This window comes from Triticum aestivum, chromosome 4A (genome assembly GCF_018294505.1).
Source record: "Triticum aestivum cultivar Chinese Spring chromosome 4A, IWGSC CS RefSeq v2.1, whole genome shotgun sequence".
NCBI classification, from domain to species: Eukaryota; Viridiplantae; Streptophyta; class Magnoliopsida; order Poales; family Poaceae; genus Triticum; species Triticum aestivum.
In genome coordinates, this window is record NC_057803.1 from 138,089,349 (window position 1) to 138,099,178 (window position 9,830).

The 9,830-nt window shown below is 43.9% G+C and overlaps 1 protein-coding gene and 1 non-coding gene across 2 annotated transcripts; one reads left to right on the forward strand and one right to left on the reverse strand.

Annotated features, from left to right (window-relative positions):
- Nucleotides 1–8,155: 8,155 nt before the first annotated feature.
- TRNAG-GCC (transfer RNA glycine (anticodon GCC)) lies at nt 8,156–8,226 on the forward strand. The gene has a single exon. It is a non-coding gene; the product is annotated as a tRNA-Gly (tRNA).
- Nucleotides 8,227–8,324: 98 nt separating this feature from the next.
- On the reverse strand, nt 8,325–9,476 carry LOC123081867 (uncharacterized protein At5g01610). The gene is made up of 2 exons (XM_044504382.1): nt 9,139–9,476; nt 8,325–8,872 (listed from the first exon to the last, which is right to left on the reverse strand). Exons 1-2 carry the CDS (start codon nt 9,223–9,225, stop codon nt 8,447–8,449), a joined length of 513 nt encoding a protein of 170 aa, XP_044360317.1. The 5' UTR covers nt 9,226–9,476; the 3' UTR covers nt 8,325–8,446.
- Between the last annotated feature and the right edge of the window lie 354 nt (nt 9,477–9,830).

Genomic DNA, 9,830 nt, shown 5'->3' on the forward strand with positions numbered 1-9,830 from the left:
TTTAGCAAAGCTCTCAAAATCCTCATCATCCTTTTTCTTGGATGGTTTAGGAGGAAATGGCATGGGTTTCTGAACCCATGGTTCTCTTTCTTTACCGTGCTTCCTAGCAACAAAGTCTCTCTTATCATAACCTTGATTCTTTGATTGTGGGTTATCAAGATCAACAACAAGTTCAATCTCTACATCATTATCATTGCTAGGTTGAGTATCAACATGAACATCATCATTAACATTATCACTAGGTTCATGTTCATTACCAGATTGTGTTTCAGCATTAGAAATAGAAATATCATTGGGATTCTCAAGTGTGTCAACAACAGGTTCACTAGGAGCATGCAAAGTCCTATCATTTTTCTTTTTCTTCTTCTTAGAAGAACTAGGTGCATCAACATTAGTTCTTTGAGAATCTTGCTCAATTCTCTTAGGGTGGCCCTCAGGATACAAAGGTTCCTGAGTCATTTTACCCCCTCTAGTCATAACTCTAACAGCATTATCATTTTTCTTATTATTTAATTCATTGAGCAAATCATTCTGAGCCTTAAGTACTTGTTCTACTTGAGTGGTAACCATAGAAGCATGTTTACTAATAATTTTATGTTCACCTTTAACTCTAGATGTATAATCACTCAAGTGTTCAAGCATATCAGCATTACGTTTCAATTGTCTACCAACATAAGCATCGAAGTTTTCTTGTTTAACAATAAAATTATCAAACTCAGATAAGCATTGGCTAGCAGACTTATAACAAGGAATATCACCTTCATCAAATCTATAGAGAGAATTTACCTTTACTACCTGTGTCGGGTTATCAAGACCATGTATTTCTTCAATAGGTGGTAAATTCTTAACATCTTCAGCTTTAATACCTTTTTATTTCATAGATTTCTTTGCCTCTTGCATATCTTCAGGACTGAGAAATAGAATACCCCTTTTCTTCGGAGTTGGCTTAGGAGTTGGTTCAGGAAGTGTCCAATCATTTTCATTACTCAACATATTATTCAATAGCAATTCAGCTTGATCAACAGTTCTTTCCCTGAAAACACAACCAGCACAACTATCCAGGTGGTCTCTGGAAGCATCGGTTAGTCCATTATAAAAGATATCAAGTATTTCATTTTTCTTGAGAGGATGATCATGCAAAGCATTAAGTAATCGGAGAAGCCTCCCCCAAGCTTGTGGGAGACTCTCTTCTTCAATTTGCACAAAATTATATATTTCCCTTAAAGCAGCTTATTTCTTATGAGCGGGGAAATATTTAGCGGAGAAGTAATAAATCATATCCTGGGGACTACGCACACAACCAGGATCAAGAGAATTAAACCATGTTTTAGCATCGCCCTTTAATGAGAACGGAAACAACTTAAGGATAAAATAATAGCGAGTTTTCTCATCATGAGTAAACAGGGTGGCTATATCATTTAATTTAGTAAGATGTGCCACAACAGTTTTAGATTCATAGGCATAGAAAGGATCAGATTTAACCAAAGTAATTCACTCAGGATCGACAGAGAAATCATAATCCTTATCAGTAATAAAGATAGGTGAAGTAGCAAAAGAAGGGTCATATTTCATTCTAGCATTCGAAGACTTTTCTTTAAGCTTAGCTAATAATTTCTTAAGATCAGATATATCATTGCAAGCTAAGAAGTCTCTAGCAGTTTCTTCATCCATAACATAACCCTCAGGCACAACGGGCAATTCATATCTAGGTGGAGAATCTTCATCATCAATTTCATCAATATTATCAGTTTCAATAATTTCAATCTCTCTTACCCTAGCAAGTTGTTCATCAAGAAATTCACCTAGTGGCACAGTATTATCAAGCGTAGAAATAGTTTCATCATAAGTATCATGCAAAGCAGAAGTGGCATCATCAATAACATGCGACATATCAGAATGAATAGCAGGTGTAGGTGTCACAAGTTTACTCAAAACAGAAGGTGAATCAAGTGCAGAGCTAGATGGAAGTTCCTTACCTCCCCTCGTAGTTGAGGGAAAAATCTTGGTTCTTTGATCTTTCAAGTTCTTCATAGTGACCAGTAGATATAAATCCCTAGTGACTCAAAGAATAGAGCTATGCTCCCCAGCAACAGCGCCAGAAAATAGTCTTGATAACCCACAAGTATAGGGGATCACAACAGTTTTCGAGGGTAGAGTATTCAACCCAAATTTATTGATTCGACACAAGGGGAGCCAAAGAATATTCTCAAGTATTAGCAGTTGAGTTGTCAATTCAATCACACCTGGAAACTTAATATCTGTAGCAAGGTATTTAGTAGCAAACTAATATGATAGTAGTGGTAACAGTGGCAAAAGTAATGGTAGCAGTTTTGGTTTTATAGTGATTGTAACAGTAGCAACGAAAAAGTAAATAAGCGAAGATCAATATATGAAAAGCTCGTAGGAAATGGATCAGTGATTGATGTCTACTACACAACCTTCTTCTTGTAGACATTGTTGGGCCTCCAAGTGCAGAGGTTTGTAGGAAAGTAGCAAATTTCCCTCAAGTGGATGACCTAAGGTTTATCAATCCGTGGGAGGCGTAGGATGAAGATGGTCTCTCTAAGCAACCCTACAACAATATAACAAAGAGTCTCTTGTGTCCCCAACACACCCAATACAATAGTAAATTGTATAGGTGCACTAGTTCGGCGAAGAGATGGTGATACAAGTGCAATATGGATAGTAGATAAAGGTTTTTGTAATCTGAAAATATAAAAACAGCAAGGTAACTAATGGTAAAAGTGAGCGTAAACGGTATTGCAATGCGTTGAAACAAGGCCTAGGGTTCATAATTTCACTAGTGCAAGTTCCCTCAACAATAATAACATAATTGGATCATATAACTATCCCTCAACATGCAACAAGGAGTCACTCCAAAGTCACTAATAGCGGAGAACAAACAAAGAGATTATTGTAGGGTGCGAAACCACCTCAAAGTTATTCTTTCTGATCGATCTATTCAAGAGTCCCTAGTAAAATAACACGAAGCTATTCTTTCCGTTCAATCTATCATAGAGTTCATACTAGAATAACACCTTAAGACACAAATCAACCAAAACCCTAATGTCACCTAGATACTCCAATGTCACCTCAAGTATCTATGGGTATGATTATACGATATGCACCACACAATCTTAGATTCATCTATTCAACCAACACAAAGAACTTCAAAGAGTGCCCCAAAGCTTCTACCGAAGAGTCAAGACGAAAACGTGTGCCAACCCCTATGCATAAGTTCATGAGGTCACGGAACTCGCAAGTTGATCACCAAAACATGCATCAAGTGGATCACATGATATCCCATTGTCACCATAGATAAGCACATGCAAGACATACATCAAGTGTACTCAAATCCTTAAAAACTCAATCCGATAAGATAACTTCAAAGGGAAAACTCAATTCATCACAAAGAGAGTAGAGGGGGAGAAACATCATAAGATCCAACTATAATAGCAAAGCTCGTGATACATCAAGATCGTTCCACCTGAAGAACACGAGAGAGAGAGAGATCAAACACATAGCTACTGGTACATACCCTCAACCCCGAGGGTGAACTACTCCCTCCTCATCATGGAGAGCACCGGGATGATGAAGATGGCCACAGGAGAGGGATTCCCCCCTCCGGCAGGGTGCCGGGATGGGTCTAGATTTGTTTTCGGTGGCTACAGAGGCTTCTGGCGGCTAAACTCCTGATCTATTGTGCTCCCCGATGTTTCTAGGGTATATGGATATATATATAGGCGAAAGAAGTCGGTCAGGGGGCCACGAGGTGGCCACGAGGCAGGGGGCACGCCTAGGGGTAGGGTGCGCCCCCACCCTCGTGGTGACCTCGGGACTCTTCTGGCCCACCTCCGGTACTCCATGGGCTTCTTCTGGTCCAAAAATGATCTCCGTGAAGTTTCGGGTCAATTGGACTCCATTTGATTTTCCTTTTCTGCGATAGTTAAAAACAAGGAAAAAACAGAAACTGGCACTGGGCTCTAGGCTAATAGGTTAGTCCCAAAAATCATATAAAATAGCATATTAATGCATATAAAACATCCAAGGTTGATAATATAATAGCATGGAACAATCAAAAATTATAGATACGTTGGAGACGTATCAATGATGGATAATTATGTCGGATGTGATTCCTCATGCAATAGTTATAACATAGGGTGACACAGAACTACCTCCAGTTCATCAATGTAATGTAGGCATGTATTCCGAATATAGTCATACGTGCTTATGGAAATGAACTTGCATGACATATTTTGTCCTACCCTCCCGTGGCAGCGGGGTCCTATTGGAAACTAAGGGATATTAAGGCCTCCTTTTAATAGAGTACCGGACCAAAGCATTAACACATAATGAATACATGAACTCCTCAAACTACGGTCATCACCAGTAAGTATCCCGATTATTGTCACTTTGGGGTTAACGGATCATAACACATAATAGGTGACTATAGACTTGCAAGATCGGATCAAGAACTCACATATATTCATGAAACATAATAGGTTCAGATCTGAAATCATGGCACTCGGGCCCTAGTGACAAGCAAGTCATAGCAACATCAATCTCAGAACATAGTGGATACTAGGGATCAAACCCTAACAAAACTAACTCGATTACATGATAAATCTCATCCAACCTATCACCGTCCAGCAAGCCTACGATGGAATTACTCACGCACGGCGGTGAGCATCATGAAATTGGTGATGGAGGAAGGTTGATAATGACGATGGTGACAGATTCCCCTCTCCGGAGCCCCGAACAGACTCCAGATCAGCCATCCCGAGAGAGTTTAGGGCTTGGCGGCGGCTTCATATCGTAAAACGCGATAAATCCTTCTCTCTGATTTTTTTCTCCCCGAACATGAATATATAGAGTTGGAGTTGAGATCGGAAGAGCACCAGGGGCCCACAAGGCAGGAGGGCGCGCCCAGGGGGGTAGGCGCGCCCCCACCCTCGTGGATAGGGTGTGGGCCCCTGGCCTTGATTCTTTTGCCAGTATTTTTTATATATGTTCCAAAAATAATCTCTGTTGATTTTCAGGTCATTCCGAGAACTTTTATTTCTGCACAAAAATAACACCATGGCAATTCTGCTGAAAACAGCGTCAGTCCGGGTTAGTTCCATTCAAATCATGTAAGTTAGAGTCCAAAACAAGGGCAAAAGTGTTTGGAAAAGTAGATACGTTGGAGACGTATCAAGGAAGAGGCTCCATTAGTCATTGATCACGTCGCCATAGATGAGGATGAGGATGACGATAACACTGAACAGTATCTCAATACTGGCGCCTATGATGAGTACTCAGGGTTTGAGCGTCATGAGTCGGTGCATGAATTGCCGCCTCCAGAGGCTAAACATATTATATACGAACTTCCAGTAGGAAAGAAGCATAGGAAGAGATGGAGGAAAGGCAACAAAGCTGCTTCTATGATCCAACTACCTCCGCAGCCTCGGGTTAAAGACCGTATACCTATCCCCGGTGCAGCAAAATGGCATGTCGCCGGTGAACCAATCCTACCTAAGGCGGCATTGGAGGCCACACACGGCAATCTAAGGGGACTTCATGAGGATGTGATGCGGTGAGAGAAAAGCCTCATCGCCTCGGAAAATCCAGGATACCCACTCTATGTGGTTAATGTGCCGCGGCAAAGCTCGTACATCCACTCATGCTGCGCGGACAAGTTCTTCCTTTGATTCGATTACATCTTCGACATGTTTCACTTGAAGAAGCTGGATTTTACGTTTGTCCGCCTTTATGCCTTGTACATGAACTACATCATCGGGATTGAGCAGATACCTTATATGTGTGTCGTTGACCCGTACTACACGCACGATGGCTTCTTGGCAGGCTGCGCAGAGCACCGTGAATACGCAAGGGACTACATCGTCGAATTCATGGTCGCTAATAAGGACAAGGAGGCGATTCTCGTGCCTTATCATCCCATGTAAGTCATCCGCGCGGATATCCTTCCTTCGATTTCAATCATTCATTTGCACAGTGGAGGCTAATTAATTTGAGGTGTACTTATTTTGCGTAGCGGCGGGTGCGTCGTCCTCATCATCCTTTACCCCCGATACTCTCAGGCTCTTTACTTGGACTCGTCGAAGAACATGAACAAAAAGGATTACACCCACATCAAGTCTGTTCTCGATAGTGCTATGTTTTACTACGGCGTATGGGGTGGAGAGGTCAAGGACAAGAAGAAAAGGGATGGCAGGCCCGCATTCGGCCATAAGACCGACTTCTGCTGCATCCAGCAACCGAGTGATTCTCTTAGTGATGGATTCTATGTCCTATACCATATGCTGGAGTACAGACGGGATCATCAGGACCTTTGCATGTCACCTAAATCCGGCGATGCCCATATTCTGCAATGGGCAAAGAACGTAGGAGATATCCCAGATCATCGACTTCAAGCTGAGTTCTATCACATCCAGCATGAACTTTCCCAAGTCATCATGAAGGAGGTCCTCGACAAAACAGGTCTGTTCTACGAGGAAGGGCAAATGTCGTGGGAAGAAGTCCGAACACGCGTAGCCGCTCAATGTCTCGACATGAAGCCTTTCACTAAGCTCGGGGACTATCTCCCTGACTTGGATGGATGGAACGACATGTTGGAGTGATTGTCGATATATGACAATGTGTTCGTTTAGTCCATACTTTCTGGATGACGAAACTTTGAGTTATGCACGACGAAACTTTATTTATGATGTAATTAAACCGTCCTCCTCAACTAGCGAAGATCACTCTAGTTAGGGCATTTTGGGTATGATGAACTTGGTTATTTATGCTTATGATATGTTGCTTCTATTTTTGCCAAGTCTGTCTCTTTCTGTTGCTCAACTATGTATGTTGCATATCATCGACTCATGTGACGATGCAGGTGCATAGATCATCGATGGCGAAGAAGTGTAACGCCAGGAGTATACGACGAGTGGCCGGAGTGTCAGGCCCCAGGTGTACCGGTTTTCGGTTTCCGAGCGACAGCCAGTAGTTAGTTTAGGTTCACGCTAATGCGAGAGAGGGATACGAATTCATGTACTGCATAGTTTCACTCTCACTCATAGTGATAGCTCTTCTTTCGTATATCATTGTTTAGATGGATGATGATGTAGTTGCAAGTAATCGAGACTTGTATCGCTATTTTCGAGATGATGACGAGAGACCATTTTGTGTTGGATGATGATTATGATGATGACATGATTTGATGCTATGGTTACATTTGTATGTGTGTGATATGCTAAAGATTCTTGTATAAAGCCTGTTCAAATACAAAATAAATATGCAGAAAAAAAATAGCAGTAGCGAGTGGAGAAAAGTTAGCGGTAGCGTGCCACTACCAGTAGCGCGGTCTAATAAAAAGCGCTAGAGCTATTAGCAGTAGCGTGCTTCCATACTGTTCGCTGCTGCTAAGTTTGTATAGCAGTAGCGCGGGCAGACACGCCCCCGCGCTGCTGCTACAGGTTAGTTGTAGCGCCGTATCAGTAGCGCGGGACTCCGCGCTACTGCTATACCTAAAACCCGCACTGCTGTTAGGCTTTTTCCTAGTAATGCGTGTGACCTCGACAGATTGATGTATGCCCCTATCATAAAGAAAATTACGTACTTGATGTCACTCCATGAAAGATGTACTACTCATGTTAGTCTCGTACGAGTAGTAAGAACAAGGTTAGCGATTGCCTAGCAAATTTTGCGTGGAACTACTCTGCGCCGACACTCGGTGAACGATTTTCAGACGACACCTGATCCAGCGGCCGTGTGACACTTGCTCCTCACCATGCATGGTTGGATGAATGGCATCGTCTCAAAATCGGCCGGACAGTGTCATCTTTATAGCGGCGCTCAATTTTGCCAGATGGCAGAACCATGGCTTGGTTTTTAGTCTCCTGGTGCACTTGAGTTAGCTCCAACAGATTTTAATAACATTGTGATTGAGTAATACAGAGTTTTCATCCGGAAAAAAAAGTGATATATGTGTTCTTGCTGGTCCAAATCCGCATGATCTCGCAAAAGACGGCAAGTACAGGTTGATCATACGCCCTGCACACAAGCTGTGAACGTCGGCGATCCATTTCCGATCGGATGTGTGCGGTTGCGTATTTGGTGGATGCATTATTTTTAATATAAAAACTAAGTGTTACTAAAACTTAACCAGCAAGCACCAGTGGTCTAGTGGTAGAATAGTACCCTGCCACGGTACAGACCCGGGTTCGATTCCCGGCTGGTGCAAGTGATTTTTTGGTTGAATCATCCTCTTGTGCACGTCGATGCCGATTGGCCACTGCCCTACTGCGCATCGAGCTTCACACATTCACACAGAAACCATATGAGCTGCAAAACTGAATTATGAATCCCCATTTACAAGCATCCTCCTCTTACAGCAGGTAGTGTGAGCACATGATCAATTATTTCGGTAGAATAATCATCTCGGCGAGCGCGCGACTAGAATCTAGAACTCGTCGACGGTGATGGCGCCTCTGACGACCTCGTATGCCTCGCGGCTGCGCGACTTCTTGATGCCTACGGCGAAGTAGACCTTTGCGGCGTCGGCCTTGACGGCGGTGACCCTGGCCCAGACGAGCACCTTGGCTTTGAGGCCCTCCACCCCCGTCAGGCTGCCCTTGTCCAGCGTGCCGGTCACCGTGGTGTCGAAACGCAGCTCGGAGCCGTCCCTGTAGCCGACCTCGCAGACCGCCGGGATGTGCACCGTCAGCCGCCGCGTCTCCGGCTCGAACTCGTAGTTGGTGGCCTCCCGCGGGAACAGCCCCGCCGGAAGGTCGTGCTCCTGGAGCAGCTCCGCCAGCGGCTTCTGCATCTTACCCTTGAGCTTGTTTACCAGCCATTTTGCTCCGTCCCCGACACTGGTTGAGAGCGACTGCACCACCAATAGATCATCAGCCAGAGGAATACATCGAATCATAGATCTTAATTATCAGAGTCGGATTTCAAATTTGTTATAGCGAGCTTGAACGTCGAACCAAAAGTATCACATGGCGGTCCAGCCAGGATCGATCTAAAACCAGAAGGAAAACATGCTAGCGAGAACAGAAACAATACCATGACCAAACAATAATCAGGGGAAATATGGTGCGACAACAGAACAGAACAGAAGATTGATGAGACGGTGTCTCATGCACGGACCTCGATGTCGTCACCGGCCGACGACATCTCTTTGTTGGCCCTCTGCCCCAGCCAGTAGGAGCCCATCTTGTTCATGATCTCATCCATGGCTCTCCCAGCAAGCAAGCGCTTATCCCTCTTTCTCTCTCTGTACTCTGCTCCCTCTATGATATTTCTTGCTCTGTTTCTTGGTTTCTTGGGATACGATGCGTTCGCAGGAGGAGGGAATTGTGGGGAGCCTCGTCGTTGGCCAGGACAGGATCAAGGCAAGACGAGGAGAAAGAAAGTGGCGATCCATTACCGCGTGAAAGAGACGGGTCTCGTATGGCTTGGTCGTTGAGACGGCTGCGCGTGTTGAAAAACGCCGGCTGTTGATGACATGTGTGACTTGGAGGTTGGGTCACCTCGCATTCCAGAAACCTCCGGGATGGCGGTAAGGGAACGGTTGTATGTGGTACTAATGGGTCCTCATTCTCTATGGAAGATTGTTTGGGAGCAATGTGTGTCGCCCAGAGTTTTTTTAAGAGGTAATATCACCGGTAGTCACACAACTTGCATTGGATGTGCAGTTTAGTGCTACAACTTGTAAAATACGTCTTTTTGGTCAGCTAACTTGCGTTTCGGTGCAGATACGGTCACTCCATGCGTATTTGGCACTTGCGAGGCATGCCACGTCTGCATGGGGCCTCTGTTAGTGACTGAAGACGCTCGGA